The 25,652-nt window shown below is 38.5% G+C and overlaps 1 protein-coding gene across 1 annotated transcript in view; it reads left to right on the forward strand.

Moving 5' to 3' along the window:
• Positions 1-25,652, forward strand: part of RASA2 (RAS p21 protein activator 2) — a 46,089-nt gene that overhangs the window by 504 nt on the left and 19,933 nt on the right. The window contains exons 2-7 of the mRNA XM_021395027.1: positions 4,590-4,695; positions 8,814-8,917; positions 9,853-9,947; positions 15,064-15,140; positions 23,131-23,214; positions 25,025-25,097. Of these exons, the coding sequence (XP_021250702.1) occupies positions 4,590-4,695; positions 8,814-8,917; positions 9,853-9,947; positions 15,064-15,140; positions 23,131-23,214; positions 25,025-25,097 (539 nt within the window). The remainder of the gene's footprint in view (positions 1-4,589; positions 4,696-8,813; positions 8,918-9,852; positions 9,948-15,063; positions 15,141-23,130; positions 23,215-25,024; positions 25,098-25,652) is intronic.

Here is a 25,652-nt window from a genome sequence, read left to right on the forward strand (position 1 = left end):
GGGGGCGGCGGGAGCGCCGCGGCATTAGGGAGCGGCCGGCGCCGTAAGGGCGCGTGGGGCCGGCGGGGCAGCGGTGCCCCCTCCTCCGAGCCCCGCGCCGCGCTGTTTGTCAAGCGGCGGTTGCGAAATTATTGATGTTCAGGAAGTCGGTGGTGGAAGGGTGTTCTGGAACGGTCATTAATGCTTCTGTGTCTTTGTGTCGCGTGTGTGAAAGAGACTGGTCGGTGACTTTATTTTGGTGGTTAGGAAGTGCTGACTAAAAATACCCCCGCGTTCCGTACCATGGGAAGCCGGGGGGTGAGCACGCGGCGGGAGGGGACGGCGCTGCGGCTGCTCGGAGCGCGGAGAAACAGGATGTGAGCGCTTCCTGCGGCACACGGCGGCTCGCCCCGCGCCGCGCGGCCCATTCAGTTCCTTTCTCACGCGGCGCCTCGGCCTTTTTGAGAATGAAACGACGCGGGTCGGGATTGGCGTGGGGCAGGGAGCGGGGAGCGGTCGTGCGCTACTACTGAGTGGTTGCGTGTAGCTGGGGCCGTGGAGGCGTGCTGTTTAAACGCTGCCGTGCGGTGTAGACGAAGTTGCCATCGGTGAGCGATGAGGCCATCGAGGCAGCAAGCGGAGTTCATCGCGGCCGGAGGAGCTCGAGCTGCTGCAGTGGCTGCAGGCGGTGCCCGTGGGGCAGGCGGGGCTGGGCGCAGCTTCCTGAGACCCTGCTGGTAGCCGTTAGCCCAGAACTAACGCGGGCTGGCTTTAAAACAAGTCAAAGCTGGCGTATTTACTGATGCTGCCCTGCTCCTTAACTTCTGGTACAGAATCACAGAATGGCTTGGGCTGGAGTTCCTACTCCCCTGCCACGGGCAGGGCTGCCGGCCGCTAGATCCAAGCACTGGCTCAGGCTGCCCAGACCCCATCCAGCCTGGCCTTGAGCTCCTCCAGAGATGGGGCACCCAAAACCTCTCCGGGCAGCAGCGCCAGGGCCTCACCGCTGTTACAAGGGCTTGGTCAGCAGCTGACAGCGCAGCAATTCAGGGAGTTTGCGTTCTATGATACTGAACTGAACACAAGTTTTACAGTAGGTGTTAGAAGGCTAACCCCCAAATTTCTCAAAACTTACTTGAAGCTGCTTTTATTGACCTATATAAGTGCTCTGGATGGATCCTACAGTTACAAAGTAACTTTGAATGTTGCCGCAGTCAACAGCCTGGAAAAGGTGATGGCAATCCAAAGGTGGTGCCTGTTGTCTTAATGAGGAGCATTGTGAATAGCTCATATCTGTCCCTCCTCCTCCTTAGTGTCTGGTGCTTGATCACTGTTAGCATTGCATTACTGTCACACGATGTATCTGTATTGAACAAATGATGTGCAGGACAAGAGCATTTGACAGAGCTGTGGGATTTAGTAGGTTGCTGTTACTACTAACGTGCAACATGAAAGTAATATGCGAAGTTCAAGCTTATTAAGTATTGTGTCTAAATTCCTGTTGCTCTGACACCTGAGTTTTTGTTAGAATCACAGCTTTTCCCTTTTGCTTAGGCTCGAGCTGATCTTGCTTTGAAGTAAGGCTTTACAACATAGTTGGATGGCGAACCCAAACTATGCTTTATACATACTTTAAAATCCAAACCAAAATATGTAGTCCACAAAAGTTGTTACTGTCATTTCTTGCTATTTTCCCCAAGGAGGTAGTTGAGTGGCAGCAAAGACAGTTAGTTGAAAAGATGGATAGTCAGTAGTAGTTATTGTTTTCAAAGTAAGAGGATTGGTGTTTGTTATTAGTGATGCATTTGGTATTTCTGCTACTGAATTAGGCTATGAAGTACGTTGTGAACTTAGCCATTGTCCTAAATTAGACTGGTGTCTGAAACTGCTGGATTGACACAGTCACCAAGAAGTGAGTTGGCCTTATTGCTGCTGTGGGGTCACTTGTGCGTTTTGCTGCTGGAACCACAATTTTAAATGTCCTGCTGTATGGTTTTAAATGATGGACATTAAAAAGCCTTGGATACAGTTCCACAGCTGCAGGTAAACATGCTTCTCTTTCTCATCTCCCCAGAAAGCTTTGTGAGATGCTTCTGACTAACCGTCCTTACTGCTTTTCTTTGAACAACTCTTTGGAAGACACAGGCGTACATCTCTGTGACACGCTTCCCTCTTGCTTACTTTTTTGCCCTCTGTTTTTTTGAATTGTGGAACTTACAATGTCTTGACGTTGCCTTCGCTGTCGTTCGCAATTGGCTACTTGCTGAATAAACTGAAAATGCAAAAATTCAAGCTGATATCTGGTGTTATTCTTGCATCGTTTTTATTTTTAATCTGGCTGGCTGGAAGTTCTCTCACAGCTGTAAATGTTAAGAGGTTTTTGGGAAGATGTGACAGCTCTGTGCTTTACCTATCAAGGTGATCTGAGGTGGCTTTTACGTCAGAACTGCAGATTCTCAGCACCTTTCTACCCCAAACCACTCTCAATAAATCTGTCCTTCCTTCAACTACACAAATCAAGATGTCCAGATCTTTTCTTTTTTTGTGAGAAGTCCTCTGATACTGAAGGACTGCAGCATGGTAGAGTGAAAAAGAAAACTGTGAATGATGTAGAAATATTTGTGGTTTGTTTTTTTAAATAAGAAATCGTGGAACGGTAATATTTGTATCTCTGCTGTACAGTGGTTTACAGTGCCAGTCAAGTAATGTTATACCCTAAACGTTTTAGAATAGGGTGGAGAACCTTCAGGGTATTAACCAAAATTACGAGATGCTGACCAGAAGTAACTGATGTGTACGGTTCATGGTCACTAATTACAAACTCGAGCACCAGACACCCTCTGGAGATGACTAACCTCTTGTCCATTTCCTTTTGTTATCTCTTTCCTAAGTTTTACCAAGCTTCCTATTTGAAGGTGATATTCCATCTTCTCTAATTTTTTTCTGCAGTATCTCACTAATGGTTCACTTTCAGTTTAGTTTCATTTTGAAATGTAATGGCATTTAAAACCGGTTCTGTACGTACCCCTCAGTCTGTCAACATTAAGGGTGATGCTTAAAAATAATACCTACACTTCCTCCTCTCCCACACCCAAGCTGATGACAAGCTCCGTGGTGCTTTGGAGAGCAGAGCTTTACCTGGGGGAGTTATCGGAGCGTGTGTACCCCTGGCTTCCAAAGGGCCATAGGGCGGCTCAGCCTGCCCCATTAAACCATCCTGCTCTCTGCTGTAGTGGCTTTTCAAATACCAGACTGACTTGGTTAAATTTAAAGGCCATCACTGATCTATTAGGCAAAAAGGGAAAACAAAGCTCTTCTGATTTTACAGCAGCATAGACAATGAAGCTTATTTTCCAACGTGCTTAATATCTGCAGTTTTCTCAAAAGGAACAGATGTATGACAAATCTATCTCCAGGCTGCAGACTTTGTAGGCGGAGGTGGTGTGATATTTAGACATGATACGTAATGAAAACTCAGCAATTCATGTAGCTATAACCATGTTACTCTTAAGTACCTTATCTAAAGTTCAGATGATTTTAATTCCATATTTCTGGGGGAGTGTAAGAGTGAATGTGACTGTCGGAGGTACTAGCTAAGTCTGAGTCCAGGATACAGTTCTGGTTGCCTGTGCTGAAGATCAGAATTCAAATGGCTTTAAACAGAGAGGAACTCTCAGCAATTAGGAGCCTCTCTCCTTAGCGGTGAGGGCCAAAAAGACTCATGTCTCTCAGCAGGGATATAAGGTGACAGGGGACTGATTCTCATCTTCAAAGAAGGATGCACCAGAGGGGGTGTAACTGCTTAAGGTAATGGATGGTATTGCCAAAAAGACACGGAGGTGTCTGCAGCATTGGGATTCTGGACAGGCAGTTGGAATGCAGGGAAGTATTCTTAGCTGTAAGTACTTAGAAGTGACTACTTCAGAAAAGGCTGCCTGGCATCCAGCAGAGGTTAGTGCAGTGGCTTATAGTGGCATCCAAGAACTCTGTATTCCTGTATTCCTGTCTTTGTGATTGTCCCATCTCATTGGAAACTTCATTTTCTTGTTCTTACTTGTGTTGCATTTAGTCAGTCTATTTTTTCCCCCCTTTCACTACTAAACCAGACATAAAGGGGAAAAAAAAACAATACTTGTAGCTGAATCTTTGGAAATGCATCAATCAACAACAACTGTTCACTGTGAAAAAATGAACTAGACTTGATGGTTAAGATCTTATTAATCAGCTTCCTGTAATCAAGATGTTTAAGGAGAAAATAGTGAGCGAACAGTAGCTCACAGTTGGTGTCTTTGTGTTGGGAGCTAATAATGCTCCATTGCCCCAGGCTGGAGCTTCTCAGCCTCAGCGAGCTGCTGGGGTCAGGCCTGGAGGGGAGGTGCAGGTGCTGGTGAGGCGGTGCGGTGTCATCTTCCTGGCAGCTCTCTTTCCACGTGACACTGGATGTAAAAATTTCTGGGCGCATAAGGGAGCTTACAAATAGAAAGCAAATATGGAAATGCATGTTGAGTGGAAGAGCAAACTTTGGACATCCATTAAAACTACTGAACTTTTGGGTGTGTAACATCTTGTTTTTTCCCCTCAGTACTTACAGCCATTTATTTTATTTACAGATGATGCCAAACATTTAGTACCCAACAAGATGAGAGACTTTTTCTGTACCATAAATTTGGACCAAGAAGAAGTTTTTCGTACGCAGGTAGTTGAAAAATCTTCAAGGTAAGCTCTCTTTTTGCATGGAAATAGTAATTGAGATATTCCCAGTCCAGAACAAAAGCAAGATATTTGTATCAATGTGTATGTTGCTTTGCTCCTCCCTCTTTAAAATGAGAACTGACTCGTGGTGAGTACTCAGAAGTGTTACAGCAGCGTGCAAATCTTAAGAGTAGTGGAAAAAAGACAAAATGGAGGCTTATGAGTACCACAGTGCTTTTAAAACAAAACACGCTGAAACATATTCTGCTGTTTCTCTGTTCCGTTCCATTGGGCAGCATAATGTTCTTTTCCTTGCCAGGTTATTTTTAAGGGAAAGAAATCTGCTCGATCTCAGCTCTCCGTGTCGTTTCCTACTTCTGACATGTAGTCACTATGCAGTGATGGAATTCTGCTCTTAGTGTCTATCTTGTAAAACCTGTTTCTAGAATGGAGGAACTCGAACTTTTCCATGTGTAAGAGTTTTGTTTGCTGTGGGATGTTCCCCTGAGTAGACCTCATTCCCTCCTGCAAGTCTTGTTGCAAGAGCTGCAACCTATACTCTCGCAGAACAGCTTGCTGTGCCTCTCCAAGCAATGGTTAGCTGTAGGTTCTGCTGTGATTTACGAGCTTTAAAAACAATCCAAAAAGTCACAATAAAATATCTGAAATAGTCTTGAAACTTAGTTCTCTGCTGACCGATGGTGAAGCATCCTTGCAGCTGTGTTGCTCTGAAGACCAGAGTGACAGTTTAATTTATTTGAAGGAGGCATCAAACCTTCTTCTTAAAACCCAGAAAGCCTGCTTAAGATGTTGATATTATTTTTTCCCCCCATACTCTTGCTGTTTGCAGTGGTTTTGTTATTAGCACTCCTTTTTATTGCTGTTGGTTTTTTGCTGGGTGCTTCCAGATCAGGAAAGCCGTAGTGCTCAAACAGCACATTTTAATTGGGAATTGTACTTTTTCAGAACGCTTTTTTAAAGTCACCTTATGCTTCTGCATGAAGCATGCACCACAAACATGCAACCAGTTAAATTACAAACAAACAAAAAAAAATTAATTCTGACTGCATTAAATACAGATGAGGAGGATGAGCAAAATATTTGTTCCTGACTGCAGTCGACTAATTTAACTAGGAATGCAAATTGATTTCCAAAACAAAATCAGTTTTTTAGCTTTGCTATCAGGTCGTTGCTACATTGCGATTTGAACTCGTAGAAGATAGAATGCTTAGAAACAAGACCTGTTATATTTAATTTTTATGCACTTTATATAATTATATTCCCTTTAAAGGAAGGGAAATTGATTCCCTTTTGAGAGTTGTTAAGTCGATGCACTTTAATCACAGGAAAAAGAACTAATAACTGCATAGTCAAACGTTAGTAAAAGAAATCACCTTAGATTAATCTACATTTTTTTAAATGATATTGAGGTGTACCTGAAACTTGAGAATGGTGCCATTAGTTCTTCACAGAGGGAAGCAGAAAAATCTCTCTATTGAAATAACAGTTTTAGGGGTGCCTGAAGCAGCACTCCAAACTGAGAGATTTTCAGGTGATATTAATTTTATATTCCTAACTCTAAAATGTTTTATTTGAAATTGGAAGTCAGTGTTCTGAAGCACTCTGCCTACAGGTGCCTTTTAGTCTCTCCTGACCATGTAGGTAACTGTCTTTACTCCTCTGAATGACATCTGTATGAAGTGAAATACACAACGTGAATAGAGTTCCATACAAACTGATGAAATGCAGCAAGGTAAAGCATCCTCTGGTAGGAGCAGCCAGAGCTAGATGCTTACTGTTGTATTACTAGTACGTGTGTAGTTCTGAGGGCTGCTGCTTGTTCTGGAAGCTTTGTACCATCTTGTTGCTTATTACCGTGTTGATCTAGAGTACTGTACTAACCTAGGGCTATTGGAAGGAAAGTGACAGTTCCACTCTGTTAGCTTCAAAACTGTTCAAAACCGTTGCTTTTTAATAAGCTTTAATATGGTATTTGTTTCTGTTTTTTTATTTCTTACTGGCTTTTTTCACAGGTAATACATGGTCTGTTTTTGTCACTGTATTTCTAGGTTGCAAACTTAGACTGAATATAATCCAAATTGTATTCTACAAGTATCTGCTAGTTACGTATATCTGTGGGAGTAGTTGTCGTTAGAATTAAAATGATCTTTGGTTCCAGTGATTGAAAACCAATGAAGAAATGTATTTCTAAAAAATGTGCAAATATATTTGGGTTTCCACCAGCAGTGACGATTGTTAGAAGTACAGCTGTGAAGCAAATGAGTTTTCAGAGATAGAAAAATATGAATTAGTAGGAAGGAGATTATGACTAATGATTCAATAAATGTTTCCTGACACCGCAAGGGATTTCTGTGGATTTTGAAGAAGTTAATTAGTTTGCTTTTTTTTCCCCTGGAAAGGTTAAAGAAGTTTGAACCTCCTCAAATTTCCGTGGTCATATATGAGGAAATGGGGAAGGAGAGGCTGTGGTATCTGTTGCTCTTTTGTTATTGTTGTTTTAAAATAAATCTTTTTTTTTTATTTTTCCAAGTTGAACTTTGTGCAAATGCAAGGTTGCAGAAAGAATTTAACTATCTGATATAACTGTTGCATTTATAAAACAACAGATCTAGGTGCCTCATGCTGTGCTTAAGAATAATCAACAACTGATTCATAATGCAGTAGTGATAATCTGGGTAAGGAAAAGTGTGTTAACGTGATACATGATTAAAACAACACATTACTTTCTGTTAATGTTTGTCAGTGACTGATTTTTTTTTTTTTTGCTGTGTTGGTGAATTTCATTCTCCTTAGCCTTAGGATTGTTGGAAAGCACTACTAATAGCCTCCACCCCATAACAGCGAATCATTATCTGATTGTAATTGTACACATAAGAGTTGTGTAGATCTGGTAAAAATAAGGAGTTACCGCTTAGTGATGTGCAGCTGTTGAGTTGTACGTCGTCACCTATTTCTGACTGGAGTTGAGTTAGTGGCAGAGATTGCCTCGATACCAGTACCAGCTTGTTCATCCGCCCTTCACGCTTTCCACGGTGATAACTTCGTTTTAACTGCAACTAGTACTTGTGTAGCTGGTCAGGAAGCCATACGATGAAACTGACATAAATTAGAAATAAGCCCTTGTTTCATCTTCTGGTGAGTTACTGTGTCAATACAATTAGAATAGGCAGTCAGGGTAATAAGGAAATTGAGGCTGCTGAAGGCTGCACTGCTGCTAAAGTTAATGCTCATGGATCTGTAGCTTCAGTTGTGCTGCTGACAAGAAGAACACGGCTCTCTCAGTGAGTTAAATTTGTTGGGTCTGAAATGAGAGGAAGAAGAAAAAAAAGTGGGGAGCTGAAAAACTAGGAGCTGGTCTTTCAACTGAGAATTTTTAAGTTACATATCAAGATGTAATAGTGATTCATATGCTTTGGAGCCTATTGTAAAAGTTCTCTGTTTAAACAAAATGAATGTTTTAACTTGTGAGCTGTTTTATAATGAATTGCTGGAGTTCCAACTATTGGTTCTGAGAGTAGATTTGAATAATTTGGAACGCTGGATTTTGCGCTTGTGTTTTTGACACTGGTAACCAGCTGTTTTTAACTTGTTTAATGAACCATTGGAACTTGAGCATTTGGTGGCTTTTCTCTAATTTGGGGGGAGGAGAGTAGGTACGATATCCTATTTGGCTATCAACCGATGGTTCCAAATGTAACCGTTTTTATGCTACTTGAATAAACTGGTATTTTAACTGTACAGTGTCAGCCAGGTACTTGACTAGGAAACAACACCAAAAATGTAATTTCTGAGTGTGATTCAGTTGTCATTGTGTTAGCTTTCTGTAGGGAACTAGAGCCAACTAGAATGACTTCAAGACAGGAAAATGTAATTGAAATTGCAGGAAAGATGTCACCTTCTCTGTGTGCTCTAATTTCTATGTATTTCTTGAACACATGTAAAGTGTTTCATGCAGTGTTATTGTATGTTCTATAATGAAGTGGTTGTGGGTGGCTTGGATGACAGGTTAGCATTGTGGTAATCACAAGTCCTGTGATTACAATAAAAATGTAGCATTTCGGTGTCGGCTGTGTGAATTACACCAAGTGCTTCCTGTTTTAATGTTCAGTTTTTCTTTTCAGCCCTTATTTTGGGGAAGAGTTTTACTTTGAGATCCCAAGAACATTCCAGTGGTTGTCCTTCTACATGTATGACAAAAGTGTTCTACAAAAAGACCTGCGTATAGGTAAGTTCTGGGATACTCTCTGCATCTTGCATAACGTTCGGTTGTTTTCAGTATCTGTGGTTTTATGGATATAATTATTGAAGTGATGAATTTTCAAAAACATTGTATATAGTGCTCTTAAATATTTCTTTTAAGTTTGAAAAGTAGGATATTGTTTCCTTGTTTTATCATACTGAAATGTTTATTTTTTTAGGCTAATGGGATATTTTATATTTCCTACTCAGTACATTTTGAAACGCTTTTTTTCTCTAATTCTGTTCCAGTGCAGTATTTGAGTAATTTTCACTACCTTTATATCTCTAAGGAATTAATTGACTTTGCAATTGTGGAATAATTCTTAAAACTATAAATAGACTTTACTGCCAGTGCAACATGTAAACCTAGTGCTTAGAATTGCACAAAATGCACATAACTGAAAAATTACAGGAGGCAGATGTATTTCACTGCCTAAAGGCTTTATTGCAGCTGTTAGTTGGATATAAAGTTGCTGTAAAGCTCTAAGAGTCTGCTGTGGATGTGGACTTCATGTTACTTGAATGGAGGAAAGAAATCATTTGTGCCAGGATGCCAGATAATGTGGCATAATAACAGCCTTCCAAATAGCGGTCAGAAGAGCAGAAGGTGTCTATCTTCAAATTCCTATTTAAACGTTCTTCAGCACCATTACTGTTCTCTCAAATCTTTATTGTGTTATTTCCAGTCACAAGTGTGTCCTTTATTTTACTTAACCTTGTTATTAGTGATAGACAAGATAACACGTTAGTAGCTTAACTGGCTTTGTATGAACTCTTTTGCTGCTTGACTTCTGCTTCATGTTGTTTGTTTCTATGTGCTTTTCATATAGCATTGTTATCTTAAAGAAAAAAAAAGTTTTTAAAGAAAAATCAGTCCTGTTGAGGTACGTGTGCTTTTCACTCCCTGTCTCTTTCTCGTAGGAAAGGTGGCAATCAAAAAAGAAGATTTATGCAACTACACAGGGCAAGAGAACTGGTTTACACTTCAACCTGTTGATTCTAACTCAGAAGTTCAGGTAACCATTAAATTGCATGCTTAGACTGTTTAATATTGCCATTACGTATATTTATCTATATTTAGAATATTTTATTGAACTATGACAGATGTTAATATCTGTGCAATTCATGTGAGTCAGTTGTCTTTCAGCTTGATTAAAGAGTAATGCACACTCAGTTTTTCTAAACAGTATTGTTCCTCATGATGCTTCTCCAAACTGGTAGGAGATCTGAAGTAGCTGTTTGGGAAATGTCTAACAGTATTTTGATACCAAAAAACTTTGATGCGAGAAGCTATGTACTTGAGGCAGCTGAACGATTTAGGAAACTACTGAGTAGTTTTTTCATCTGAAATGATGATTGTGTAGTGTGAAATGGTAATGTCTCCAAACTGGGAGTTATTTGTGCTGTGCTCGTACATTTGAGAATAAAATAAATACTTTCCACGTGCGGCATCAAATAAGCTGTACCTCAGAGTTCTACTTTGTCTGTGCTTCGCATCCTTCTGACGGGATTGTTGTAAGAACATGTAACAATGCAGTGTCTCTAGAGTTGTAGCTATTGTTGTCTATTCTTTAGCTATTCTGAAGTAAATACAGCAGTATTCTTGGGAATCCATTAGCCCTGTTGCTGGGATATCCAATTCAGTATATTTTAAGTTTTCTTCAGATATTCCCAAGTCTTGGCTTCCTTTCTGGAATTAACAAGCACTAAACTTGCTGATTCCTACCAAGTAGCAATAAAATGGTGGTGGAAGAGATGTGGAGATTTAGAGATTGGTCACTTTCTAAAACCACCATGCTTTGTAGTAAATTTAAGACTTCTAGGATCACAATCCACTCCTAATGCAGAAGGTCTACACCTTCTGTGTCTTCCATTCTGGTTCCACAACTCCATACTAACAATGGTAATCTGAAGTGGAGGTGATTAAAAGTAGAGCAGAGTGAAAATACTTTATCCTTGTGTTCATACAAGATTTTGGTTTTGCTATGTATAAAATAATTCCAAGATCGTTTTGTTTTATCTTACATGCTTGCACAAGCTTTTTCAATTCCTTTGCTCTTTCTTTTCCTTCTCAAAATAGAGATTACACAAATAACACTGGTAAGTGAGTTGATGTTACTATCAGCTGCCTTACTCTTTTTTTTAATCACTTTTATCTAGATGATTTTTGTTTGGTATGCTGTGCTGCTTTTGCTGATGCATGGGAATATGCCACTTAAACTGCCTTGCTGAATAACCTGAACTAAGTAGTGTGGTCCAGGTGCATTAAACTGGTGAATAAGCATCGTCATATTGTCGTAACTGTTGATTTGGTAGCTATAATTGCATCTGATATATTATGTTGATGTAAAAACTTGACAGACTAGATCTTACATTCCTCTTTAAAACAAAGTTAATTTCAGGCTAAAACTTGTCCTTTTATCCTTTTGTGTTAAATAAAAAATGTGGGTGGTATGTCTTTTCAGGTGTGTATAGGAGGGGGGTGGCCTTCTCATGGACATTGAAAAATGTATTTTAAAAAATGGCTAGACTTTGATTTTTAGTCAGCATCTGTTCTGTGTTATGTTCTTAGCAGTCTTTTTGTTTCCTTTGCTGCTGGTAACAATAGTATGAATGGATATTATCTTATTTTCTTAAAACTTTCTGCTGTCCATTAGATCTCAAGAAGTATATGTGAATGAGGGAAAACTAAGCAAGTAAAGTAGTATTTGAAAAGCTGAGTAGAACAGTACACATTTAACTGCAACTGATGCAAAATTAGCAGAAAAAACTTCAAATTTTCTAAAATTCATATAGCCTCAGGTTGCTAATAGGATGATTCTTGGGATTATTTGCCTTGCCTTTTTAAAAAATCTTTATATAACTGCTTTGAAATGAGGTCACGGTGTTAAACAAGCCCTTGCTCTGTTCTGTTACTTGTAATGTGAAACAAAAATCTTGTAAAGATTTGATCTGTGCTTGCAAAATGTATAGGGGCAAAACGTTTTACACACTTCTAAGGTTTCTGAAGGTAACATTAATGTTTACTGATCCCTTAACATTGATAGGCTTTGTAGGTTTTACAAGGATTGTAGTAATGTACTTCCAATACATTCCCTTGATCTTCCTGAAGAATGCATATTTTTGTTGGGAAAAATGGAGACTGAGCCTCAGACCAGCTTGTACGTTCGTAGATTCAGATCTGCAAACCTAAAAAAGATGAACGGTCTGGGTAGAGTATACTATGCAGGATTAGATTACGTTAGTTCCGTGGGCCAGTGCGTAGTGCTAGGATCTCGGTGTTGAAGGCACTAAGATGTGACGTGTTTCAGAAACACAGTGTAAGTTGCTCTTACTATGACAAAAATAGAGATATCCAGTGAAAGCTGATAGAACCTGTATCTGGTATGTATAGAGGTTTATGCACGAATCTTACAGAATTAACTACTGTGTGCCATGCTAACTGTGGGAAGATGATATAATTTGTGGAGTACTCCAGAGTTCCAGTTTTCCTTCACATATTCCTACAAGTTTAGTTGTTTGTGATTTTTTTTTTCCCCACCAAGTTAGGGGAAGTAGAAAATGTAGGACAGAGTTCAAGAAAAATACTGAAGAGTTTCTGATACTGGGAGAGGAACTAGAGCATAGCTGTTAGCCTTTCTAACTCTGTTTAACCCACGTAATCTGAGTTGCTCCCAACTGTAGACTACCTCTCAGACAAGCAAATATGCATATCCTTCTCTTAAATTGAAAGTAGTGAAGATGTTAGGAAGAAAACAAACATTGTCAAAAATTATCTGGTGGTAAACTCAACAAAATGTGAGATGTGGGCATAGGATATAAGTGCCTATTGGCATATATAAATACATTTATACACATATTTTATATATTTGCTAGCCCAGTTTTGACTTAAGAGCTTTAGGAAACTTACATTTAGTATAGATACTTGTAATCTTTTTTTAATGTGTAATTAATCTAAATATTGAAAGGGTGGGGAGGAAAAGCCTCTTGAAATACCATGTTAAAATGCAGTAGTAATTCTAAAAGCAAAACCGTGCAACTGAATTGCTTCAGTGGTTCTGAATTTCAGATCAGTGATTTGGACACACTGTTTTTGGCTTCTCTGTTCCTATGCACGTCTGACCATCTAACAGCTCCATCTTCCTCTAGTCGATATCAGGAAAGATAATTGTTAATCCATTGGTAAAATTATAGTGCCTATCTGCCTTTGAACAACCCTGAGATCTATAGGTGAAAAGCGCTTTTATGTAAAATGCGCTTATTTGTTGAATAGGATAGCTGATTTCTCTTCACTATGCGTGTTATGTCGAAAGCTGTGATACAGATCTGCAGGTCAGCAGCTTTAGGAAACCATCGTGCTGTTCTCAACAGATAACAAAAATGTTCTTGAAGTGCTCCTTACTTGTCAGAGAAGTGATCATTTAGCTCTGGTAAAATGGCCGTACCTGTCACGGTGCTGAGTTTGAATGACTAGAGCTGTAAATAATGTTCTTAGGAGCAGTCAATTCTGTTGTACTGCTCCATGCAGAACTCTTTATTTGTGTGGGGCTTTTTTGTTGAGTTTTGATTTTTTTTTTTCTAAGAGCAAAAAGGATGCTTAAGCCATTTATAAGGTCAACTTACTAAAAAATACTTAGGCCAGCTATTTCCATAACTACTAGTTGTGTTGTCCTTTTGCTTCTCATTCAGAAACTTTGCCTTGTAAGGCTGTTGGCATGCTTCTCAGTATCCTGTTTTTATTCGGTAAATCTATTTTTGTAATCGAGTTTCTCTGCTTGACAAATATTTTCTTAATGTACCTGTGTTCCAATGCATGTAGTAACAGTTTGCAAAACACTTGGCAGGCATCCCCAAATAGTTACGTTTCCTTATAAAAGAAACCTTGCTTCCCCTCCCATGTGATGTACAGAGAGAGAAATACAGCCTTTGCCCTAGGGGATTGACAATCATCACATTTCAGTTTTATGACAAGACATACGTACGTCAGAAATGTGTGCAAGGTCAGCTAAGGGTTTTATTTCTATTTTGTTGTTGTTGGAGCAGGGCTGTAGTTGAAGCTATAGCTTGCTTCCTTTGAAACATTACAAAAACATCTTCTGGGTCCCTGCTGTGACTCTTGCCAAATTTGTTGTTCTGCTGAACAAGAATCATAACCCTAGACCGGTGTTTTCTGATGTTTCATTTAGGAAATGGACAAATCCCAAATATGCGGAGGAGAACATGGTGCGGATTAAAGACTGTGTCACTGTCTTATTACAGCAGATGTGAAAGGCAGCACAAACAGCCAATGAAATGAGTAGCATTGTTGTTCAGGCAGTGGATGTTTGGAGCCAGGTTCTTGTGCCAAATTTTGATCATCCCAAGAAAGGTGCATACTTTGACTTGGAGTTCTTGAGGCATTTTGAGAATTTACAGTAGGCTTGCCCTTGCTGAGTTCCTCAGTTAATCCATACCATGCCACCACTTATGGTGTCTTCATTTTTTTTTAAATACAACCTTGTAACTGCCAAATGTCACCCTACCATCTCAGAAAAGTAAAAGGAGACTAACTTTAGAAAGTCCTTGCTTTTCCTTTCCTTTACTGTTCTATCAATATATCAGTACTCTTCATGATATAGTTGAAAGCTGCAATGGAATGAGGTTCCTAAAAGATAATCTGGCTGGACTAGATTTCAGAATTGGATTTTAAAGGTTACTGGTTATGTCTACCACATACTATTCAACTTCTCTAGATACACCTAACTGCTTGAGATGTCACTTTAGAATTCTAATGTCACTTTAGAACTTTTTACCTGAAATTCTCTTAAGTTCACCCTTAGTTTGTTCAAGGGTTCATCCCATGCTTCGGACAAAAACACTGATAGGGGCTTTTGCTCTCGTTACTTCCTCCTGCTGGAAGAATTGTTTTCTTTGAGATCTCTGGAGATTTGACTCAGTTCTGCAGTTGAGGATGGTAATGCTTTTATTAATCAACATATCCAACATACTCTCACGATATGTGCTTCAGATATTTGTTTGAAGTGGATACATTGAAGTAACCTTAAATGGCTTCTAACTATAAAGTATAATATTTTTCTAGTTAGTACTTCTAAAATAAAAGTTTTTAAAACTATTTGTTTCTGTCTTTTTCAGGGAAAAGTTCACCTTGAATTAAAACTGAATGAACTGATAACAGATAATGGATCTGTGTGCCAGCAACTAGTAGTACAGTAAGAAAATGCATTAATCCTTAAATACTTAGTTGTCTGTTATAGCATGATGTGATCTGTCCTTTTAAATACCGAATGTCTGCACGTTCTGGTACCGATAATGTTTTTCTTTCTTCATATGGCTTTTCTTGCAGCTTACCTTACTGGAGGGAATGGGTACGTCCTCAGGGAACCTCTGCAAAAGTTTTTCACACCTGCTTGTCTCTGTAGCTCACAATGTACTTGCTTCTACTGGGACTTAGCATAGCTATCTACTATCATTAGTTCAGTGTCTTTCAGTGCTGAAATGGGTCTGAGTGAGAAAGCGAGCGACACGCATTGCGGCTGGCAGCCGGAGCTGTGTCGTGCTGTTACTGTGTGAAGTTTTTTCAGAAGTGATATTTAGTTTTGGTATGTGAGAATCTACTACTAGATTTGCTTCGGAATGACTCTCTCATGATTAACCATTGTAAGGAACATTTATAGAAAAACTAAGTCACAGGAATTGCCTTTTGGGGCAAGTATAACATTGCCACATTTCTTAACTCAAATTCTTCTCACTAGCAAACTTAATTTTGACTGATATGTAAAGACATTACAGCATATCAAAGAGCTTCATATAAATAATGAATTATTGCTGTATGTGACCTCAAAATGATAGAGGTTAACAGACAGATTTCACCAGCACTAAATAAAAAGTGGAGAGTGATACCCATTAGGAAATACTGACTACTCTGTAGTTTTGCTGTTGCTCTTAGAGCTGTGTTTTATATTTATTTATTCAAATTTATAAAATTAAATTTATAATTCAGATTTTTAGAGTCTGAATATACAGTTTACAGACTTAAGACGGAGAAGACTGAAATCACACATGGTGGTCATTCAATTTCTTTTTTGCTATTAAACAATATATTTAATGATAGGTATCAATAAGCTAATACAAGTGCAGCTATGCAAAATACGTTTTATACAATGATACTCATATTAAAAGTATGATATGGATGTATGGAAGATAATGGTCTCTCTGGAAACTAATCTCATTTGCAAGAAGTTCAGCAGCCTTCAGTGTTGCTTGCTTCTGGGAAGCCATTTGGTTGAGAAGTCCAGTGGAAACCAGTGGATTGCAGATACTCTCAGATTGCCAGCGTTTTCTTGTGACCCTTTACATTCTCAGCATGAATAGGACTCAAAGGGATGAGCTAGAATTTAAATTTAAAAATGCAGTTTTGTATTCTGTTAATGCTTCAGAAAGAAACAAGGCCTTTCTGCACTTCTCTTAACAGGTTTTGGGTTAGGCCATGTGAAGAAAAGGTACAGACAGAAGGTTCTAAATATAAAGGGATACTTAAAATCAAAACTCAAAAGGCAGTCTGATTCTTTTTAATTTTGCTTTCCAGCATGATTCCGTTAACTGATCTGGTAACTCAGAGTGAGGGTTTGTTTTTTTTTTTTTAAGGTTCCCGGTCTGAGAATTCAGTCTTAAATAACGTTTGTATTGCAGAACTGCAATGAGGGAGGAAATTGTGTGTAGTATTCCATTTGTCTCAATGCTTTGTACTTAGATCAGTTCCAGGGGACAGGGGAAACCATTGCACTGTCCATTTTGCAATGGAGTTTTCATTATGAATTTTAAACAGCATTCTTTCTGAATTTGTTAATAATTTAGACTAAGTAGTTTGATTGGAGCAAGCCTTAGCAAAATCATCTCTTGCTCTTTTGTTGCTTAGTTGATATTGAAAAGGGAATCTAGTTCTGTAACAGAACTAAAGCAGAGAAATGGGTGATGTTTAGTGGGCTATTACAGGCTGATAATTCAGATAAGATCTGGAAACTTGTGGTACATCGGTGTGTATTTATAACTTCAAGATAATTTTGAATGTGTTTCTACTTGTGTGGTGGGTGGCAGCTCCTATCATGGCTGTCTTGCTGCTCCTATTTTTGTATCCCTCTTCCAGCGCAAGTTAGAAGTAGAACAGATTTTTCCTTGTGTGCCACTAACACCAAAAGCTAGCTGGATTTTTATAACAGATCTATTCCCAGCATAACTTTACTTTAGATGTCCAATTTGTTACTCAATTTCTGCATATCAGTGCACTCTAAGGTAAATCACTTTTAATTTTTAAATAGTTTGATTTTTTGATACAATGAAGAAAGGTTACTTTAGAAAGTTACTGTTGCAGATTGCAATTTGGAGTAGGAAGTGGGTTACTCACCATACCCTCTCTTGGGATCTTTTTGTGATGGAGATAAATGATCAAAAGGAAGCCAGGGTACTGTTGTGGTTGCTGTGCTTACCCACTTGTTGACATGTGGGAGAAGACTGTGCGTTAAACACTACAGAATTACATCAGCATATTTGTTTCCATTCAAGATTATGAAAAGATCAAGAGTCGCTTGAACTAAAAAAGCTTATTATTTTGTAAGACATACTGTTATTCATGTACAATCATTTCAAGACTATATTCTGTACGTGTGAGAGTATGAGAAATAAATCTCTTACGGGATATAGGTCTATAAGGATGGATTTGAGGCTGTTTTTGAGATGTTTTTGGTTTTAAGTGTGAGGAACTTACAGAAAATACATGTTAAATTCTTTAATAGAACATTTCTACTTCTTAAAAGTGTTTTTTCTAAATTTCAGAGGATAGTTAGTGATACATTTGTTATGTTTGTTAGTCACCAGGCCCTGAGAAGTTATTGTATTATACTCCTTTAACAAAGCTGTAAAATAGCAAATAGCAGGGTTTTCATTAAGTTTAAAAAAAAAAAAAAAAGTCGTGTCTATTTCTGTCCCTACCTTTTTTGGTCTGTCCAAATCTCGAACAAGTGTTGGCCCAAGAGAAAAAAAAATAGCGGGAAAGGTAGTTCTTAAGGTATGGGCTATACTACGTGCCTTTTAAAACCATGTTTTTCTTTACTGAGAGACCTTCAGTTTGGATGTTGAATAACATAGGGAGGCTTTTAAACCCTCACTGGTTACATTTTCTTATTAAATAAGAGAACTCTAAATATCTGGGCTGCCTTCTGTGCATAGAAATGTTCCTAGTGCATTTCCACCATGTATTATTCCCTGAGAGTCCAGGTCTGCAAAGATGGAAAATAATTAAGCCCACATTAAGCTTTCTTTAAGGTCATGTTAAGCACACAGACAAGAAGAAGTAATAAAGGACCGTGGTTCTGATTATTATCTGGGTTCCACTAGTCATCCTTTTGTGGCTGAACCCAAGTGATTGGATTAGACCTGACTAGGAGGTGAATTGTCTTCCTTCTGTAGAAATGTTTGTAGAAGTGTTTTTGCTGGTTTCCTGAGTCATTTACATTAAGTTTGGTTTAGACAGTGTCTTCAGTAGGAAGCAGTTTTTACAAGTTAAGAATAATGACAAGAGCTTCTGAAGTCGTTAACCTCTTACAGCTAATACAGGAAGGAAAAAAGCTTGATTTCTTATGCTAGTGTGTATAGTAAAGCCTAAAAAAAAAAATCCTTAAAACAAGCAAGTTTGCTGCTTTTGTTCAAGTAGACATAAAGCAGTCTTGTGCAAGATACACAAGTGTCTGACTTGGTAATATTTGACATCAGAGAAAGAAAATACGTAAATACTGTGGCCAGTTTTCTGAGAGTAGGAGCTTCAGGAGCCAGCTGGGGCTTTCAGGTTGTGGAATTGTTCTAGAAACAAAACATTGAAATATATCTTTCTCTAGATAAAGTGAAATTAAGAATTGAAATTATATCAGTTTAGTACTTACCCCTCTGCTGAAATAAAAGCAGCAAGTTAATCTGATGAAAGGCTGTGTTAGGGACTAATTACAGTGGGCTAAACCCTAAACTTACATATTTTTGTATTAACTGGAAACTTTCTGTTAAATTTCATGCGAATACACCTACATTACATTTCTGCATTAAAAGTTTGTTTTGTGTAAGTCACTAGTTGTTTCCTTTTTGAGTGTGTGAATGAGGAGGGGAAAAAGATAATGCAGTAGATTAACTGCTGACTCAGTGAGCGCTCTTTTTTCAAAACCGCAGTGGCATGCATAGTAGCACATGTCAAAAATACATTTGCACCTCCTCTTTCTGGAAGTCTGGGGGGGGGGGGGGGGCGGGGGGGAACAGCCAAGTTTGTGTGACCATTGTTTGCGTATTTGCTCCTGCTGAAACGGATGGTACCTGAATGGTTTTGTTTTCTTGCCAAATTAGGCTGTTGGGCGGTGATGTTTGCCTTTTGCATGTTCAGCCTGACTTTTAACTCTAAAAGAAACAGTTTCATGTTTACAATGCTAATGTAACTGAAAGGCAGAAGTAGCTTATGGAAATATTGCCTTTTCTGGCGCTTACAATACTGTATAATTGATTTATAAATGTATCTTAAATTGATATGTCAGTTCATTATTGTCCTGTTAATGTAATAGCCGCTCTCTGTAGAGATCATAACAATTTTTTTGAAATGTACAAACCCTAATGGTTGCAGCTAGTCAGCTTCTGCACTTGGAGGGCTTTGGTTGGCTTGAAAGGTGGGGGTACAGAGTTCCTCTGTCATTATTGAAGGGTTTTGTTGAGGGCTGGTTCTTTTCAAAGACTTATTTCAATCTTAAGAGCTGAGTATTTGTGCATTTGTATCTAAAAGGTTCTTATTTCCTTTATTAAAACTGCTCTTACATACCAAATTACTGAGATATGAAGCAAAAATTAATGTAAACACAAAGCTCTCCACAGTATACTGTAACTGATCCGTCACTGTTACCTATTTCTTAGATTTTATGTAACGAAGTAGTAGGTTAAAAGACAAAATGAAAGGTTTTTATGTTCCTGTCTACTTCAAGCTCAAAGGTTTCCTGCCATTCAAATGACAATAGGTGGTGCCAGCTTAGATGGACAAAAGCATTTGTCAAAGGTAAATGTTTGCCCTATGCTGGAAATAGTTTTATTAGGGTTATTAGAATAGGAATGTGTATTTGCTGTTATTTTCCTACTCAATTGGTCAGAGGCTTCTTTTTCTGTCCTATAGGGCTGCAGTTCTAACGTGTTGGTATCTGGTTGTTGAGGGAGAGCTAGCATGAGATCTGCTCGCTGCTAAACTCGGGGTGGGGGAGAATTGCACCTTTCTGTAAGCCTACTCTAACTGAACCACTCCAAACATCTTTAAAAAAATTTTTTTTTAGCATCTTTGCTGTAGACACCTCCAGTTTAGGACCTTAAAAACATCTTCAATATTCAGCCCCTAGGGAGTAAGAAACCAGTGTGATACTGCTGAGTTGATGGCTTCCTACCTGTAATAGCTACTTGCCTTTCACTGCCTTTGGAGCTGGAGAGATCTTTTGAATGTCTAGGTTAATTCAGGTTGCTAATCTGACTGAAAACTGGCTCAAAACCTGAATAGCTTTCTGTAACATTAGTAAACAAACTTATCGTTGGTGATTGGTGCAAGGCAGGAGCAGAAGAGAAGGGATCCTCCATCTCTGTGCAGTGGGGATGACTTAGCTGTACTGTGAGTCGAAGTGCCTGTAGCAGGCTCTGGGCACCCCAAGGGAAGGGATGGTCATGAAGGGCTAGCTTAGGCTGACAGCTGGAAGTAGAAGAGGTCATGCAAGTTTGGAACAAATTCTGAGCTTGCTGGGTTGGAAGAGGAGAGGTTGAGAGTACTGGGTGTTGTTAGTGGGACTGGGGTGGTGGTACTTTTTTTTTTTTTTTTTGAGGTGTTCAGGGCAGGCATTCTAAGCTATAGCTTGCAGTGCAGCTGGGACTTGGGCAGGAGGAGGAAAGGGAAGGCTGGAACTGCTTGCCTGCGCAGAGAAACTGACTGCAGTATGAAATTATCTTGAAGGGACAGATCTGGATGATGAATCTGGAGATTCTAGTTCTGTTGTGGGGTTGTGTAGTTGCCAGGAGAATGTTTGTCTGCTTGCTGGAAATCCAGGTGCAGGTCATACAGGGATCAGGAAAGGAGTTAGGAACTTTGTACGTAGTGAAATCTGCTTTCTGTATCTGCTCGTGTCTGTTTGCTACAGAAATCCAGGAATTTGAACACCAGGCTGCATGAAGAGAAATTTTGTTGGAATAGTTGAATTCTATCCACTTTGACTTGATCCACCTGTTGTGAGTTTCCTCTGAGAGTCAGCTGAGGCTGACTTACCATTTGGAACTTGCACTAAACAAATAGAATTTGCTTAGTGTTACAAAATGCCTAATAGTTGGAAAGATCAAGTCTTAGCCGTCCTCCAGCTACCTCAAACTACTGAAGTCTAGACAGTTTAATTTTGTCACCACTCTTCTATGTCATGTATGTGTTGGAGGAGGAATCAGTTAATGCTTATGAAACAACTGGATGTTTCAGGAACCCCTTTAAATAGTGGGCTTGTAATCACTGTAGCGTTCATTGTGATTCAAAAATTACTGAAATGCTGAAGGCCGCGTGCTTATGAACTGGAGGAAAAATAACAAATGATTGTGTGGTGGCTCAGCACTAGATGTTCCCTGAACTGGCCAAGACAAAGGGACTTTTGGGAGGAAAATAGCCACTGGTTTGTAATAGTGCGTGGTCCAAGAGGGTGGAGTTTTTAGGCAGCACAGGAGCGTCAGTATCTGTTACTTCCCAGCTTGTGAGTGTTTGAGTTTAGAACTCTTGCTGGTCTTCTGACATCATTTTTCTACATACAGGAGGCATTTACTTAACTGCATTTAACTACTGCAGTTTCCTTAAACTTTATGTGCTTTTGGTTGTGTTACAAACTACTGTGTAACCTAAAACTCCACGTTATAGTATTTAGAATATGTATTCTCTTATCTACACGAATTTAGAGCAGAAAAGTTTATTTTCTTTGTAAACAATGTGGATCTTGAGTTTTTCTTAAGCTGGCTAATTATGCAACTAAAACTTATTTGCATCAATATGATTAAATTCCAGCCATACATTACTTTAAAAAAGATTATTTAAAAGACCAGATCGAGGAGGAATGTGACATTCAGATCTTGTCTGTCTTAATTGCTTATGAAATTTTGTAACCTGCTGAATGTTTCGTTTCTGGACTTGTAAATACCAAAATGTGTGTGGCAGCATTGTTTTGCTGGAAAGTTTTTGCTCCAAGTTTTCAAACTGTTTTGCTTTACTTCTGTTGTTTCAGCTGTTTATAGTTAATACTCATATTTGGGCAGCATTTGAAGGTGTACTACACTGGCTTGCAGACACAGCTCTCCTGCTACTCTTGTTGCTTCCGTGGTGATTAAGAAAGGTTGCAAACCTGATCCAGAAAACATAACTTGATAATCACCCTGTCCTTTTGTATCACGAGTGATGGACAGTGCACCTTTTTACCTCTTAATCATCAGCGTGTTATATGCATTAATGGAAGAAAACAGCCTTTTTAAAAGGGCAGTTTAGCCCTGATCATCTGCTGTTGTGAAAAGTGTTTGGAAATTTTTCAAGTATAATTTCAGAGGTAAACTGTTTTTCCTCCTGTGGCTGGATAGTATGGATGAAACCAAGATGTGCTCGGACTATCACTCTAATAGTTTTGGATGTTAGTTTTAAATAGTGCTTTAAGACATGACTGCACTTCTGAACTTATTCAACTCAGAACTTAATTAAGCAGAAACAAAACAGTGAAATCCATTTTAATGCCTTACGTATGTAGTTGCTTCCATAATGGATGAGGCCAATAGCATTTGTGGGCCCTGAGAAATAAAAATTTAAAAACTAATGAAGTCTGCGGTTTCCCCTAACATGGGGGTATCATTATACTTGGAATTTTGCCATGCACGTGTGATGCTGGAGTGTTGCTTGCTTTTTTTTTGGAAGAAATTCCAAGAATCTTGTCCACAGAGAGCTCCTGAAGTCTGACTGTATACTTGAGTATTACTACCTTTTATTATCACCCAGAAATCTGTACTTAGAATCTACTTTGAAGCATATGCTGTATAATATGGCAGAACTTGAAAAATGTTTTTAAAAAGGATTTCTTGCATTATATTTTTTAACCCAAATAAATTGATCTTCTGATTCTGATTGCCTTCTCATTTTAGCATAAAGGAGTGCCATGGGTTGCCTCTTATAAACGGACAGAATTGTGACCCTTATGCAACTGTCTCTCTTGTGGGTCCTTCCAGGTAATGTTTCATTATAAAAATAAAATGTTGTGGTCTTAAACTGAAAAGAAAGTAATGGGTTTTAAGCAAAAACTGTTGAATATATAGATTTTTAAATGAGATGACTTGTTTCAGAAAAGCCTTATTGCTTTCTATGTACATTGTATTTTCCACTGTTGCTATATTTTTCCCTTCCCAACCGTGCTTCAAAAATTATAAAGATAATTGATCTCTGTGAATGACCAACACAAGCCAAGAACCACTTGTCACTCAGTTTCTTCATACCTCTCAGCTTCTGGACCAAACTCTTGATATCTGTACTGTACTGTCTGTTAGTTTTAGTTAAGCTCCTGAATATAGCTAGTTGCCTACTCACCTTCTCTTTCTTCTTTTTCTTAATTTGTGAATTTCTTTGCAGTAAATACTTAGGAATTGGGAGAGAGCAAGAAAATAGAGGTTCTGGTGAAACCAGTGCCTTCAGGATGCCTTTTTCTAAGTATTCAGCTTATCTCCTATTTCTCGAATAAATAATCCAGAATAGATGTTGGGGTTTTTCATTTATGAAAATCTCCTATAATGTATTCACTATCCACGAGTTCCGGTAACATTTGACATGAGCTAGGTCTCAGCTGTTTCTTTCCTGCAGCCTCAGGCCTAAGTTCACCCATACTTTGTGGCGCAGGGGAGTTGTCAGCGTAAGCACAGTGTCAGACCTCTAATGTTAAGCTTGTGTGTGTTAAATACTTTTGAAGAAGTGTCGCTGAGTAAGATTTAAGTGATTGAATGGGATGGTTTTTCCTTCTTGGTAAAGGATGGAAAAAAAATTGTAGGTGTTATTTTTTTATTTTTACTTTTTTTTTGTTTCATATTGGTTAAGAGAACTAGTGAGATTCAGCCATTATACTTAAGAAGAATGTTGTTGACTGTCAAAGAAAGTAAACTGACAAATGTTTCCTGCTTGAATCTTGTGGTGCAGACTGAACTCACACAGTATTTATTCTGTTGGTATGGGAATATATGTGCAAATCTGACAGGACTTGGAAAGTTAAGATTTTCCGGTCTCATGCATGTGACTCACATACCATGAGCAGAATATTTATATGGGTAGTGCCTCCTGAAAATGGTTGATTGGTGGCTAGGAGATGATTTCTCCTCTCTGTTCTCTGTTTTTCTTCACCCACATTTTGTATTTGTATCTTTTATACACCAATTTTACAGTATCATAGTCTGTTGCTAGCTAAATAAGACTTCGTTCTCTTATAAGCATGTAAAATAAAAAAATTTGTTTTACTTGTATAAACCAGAAGAGAGTGGGGAGTATTTGTTTTATTTATTCTGACACTACTTAGTATCCAGCGTTAACAGAGATTTCTTCCGGTGAAAATACTCAGTGGCTTTGTGTAAGCCTCTATCTATAAAGAAGTTGTGGGGGGAAAACCAAAACTTGGCAGTTGAACAAGACCAGGAAAACTGTGCTCACAACTTGCAGGCAGTGGTGAAGAAACTGTCTTCCAATTTAAGTTTGAAATGCTTAAGGAATTGTTGGTATATTGTACTTGATTTGTGCAAGGTGTAGTTGTGAAATGAGATACTTACTTGGGCTGAACAGGTACATGGTTAAATGTAAGTGCTTGGATTTAACTTCGTGGATTATATGGTGAAGATAAATTAAGAATTTCTTCATTAACCAAAGTGATCTCTAAAATGACAAAAAAAAAAAAAGCCTGTTTAAACCTAAATGCACAGGCTCTTCTTGACAATAGAATAACTTTATAATTGTGTGCTTAAGTTGTCTCTAGTTTAAAAAAAAAAATTTACCACATTGGAACAGGAACGACCAAAAGAAGACGAAAGTGAAGAAGAAAACAAGCAATCCACAGTTTAATGAAACGTTTTATTTTGAGGTAACTTTTTGTGTGGTGTTCTGTCTGTCTATTTTATGCAATACTTCCAATATTTTTAAGGAAGCTGTGTAGCGGTACTGAATGCAGAAAGCTCTGTTCAAGCAAATGAAGGGGCCTTTATTAGCCCCTCAGATATAAGTGAATGGCATACTTAAGTTGCTTGGGACTGCCAGACAATAGTGTTCTCCTTATAAGCATGTGTGAAGTAACTTATTGTCTTTTAGTAAATTTATATAGCGTTCGTTGCCATCAGAGTTCCATAAGAACTTGTGGAATTCAACTTAGGCTCAGTGCTCTTGAAAGCATTTAAAAAACAAAAACAATCAGTAAACATCTTATTTCCTTAATAAGATAATGTAGTGATTATACCCAAAAGGCATATTTCATGATTTAATTAAAAGAACTTGTTAATTTATTTAGAACTTGATTTCAGTTCCACTTGAGTTGCCCTGCATAAGCTAAATTTGCTTAAGGTTTTTATCTGTAATGAAATACTACATTTGCATGTAAGGATGTAGTACTACTCATTTGACTGTTAAAAGTAGTAGAACTTGT

The sequence above is a fragment of the Numida meleagris genome, chromosome 4, assembly GCF_002078875.1.
Source record: "Numida meleagris isolate 19003 breed g44 Domestic line chromosome 4, NumMel1.0, whole genome shotgun sequence".
NCBI classification, from domain to species: Eukaryota; Metazoa; Chordata; class Aves; order Galliformes; family Numididae; genus Numida; species Numida meleagris.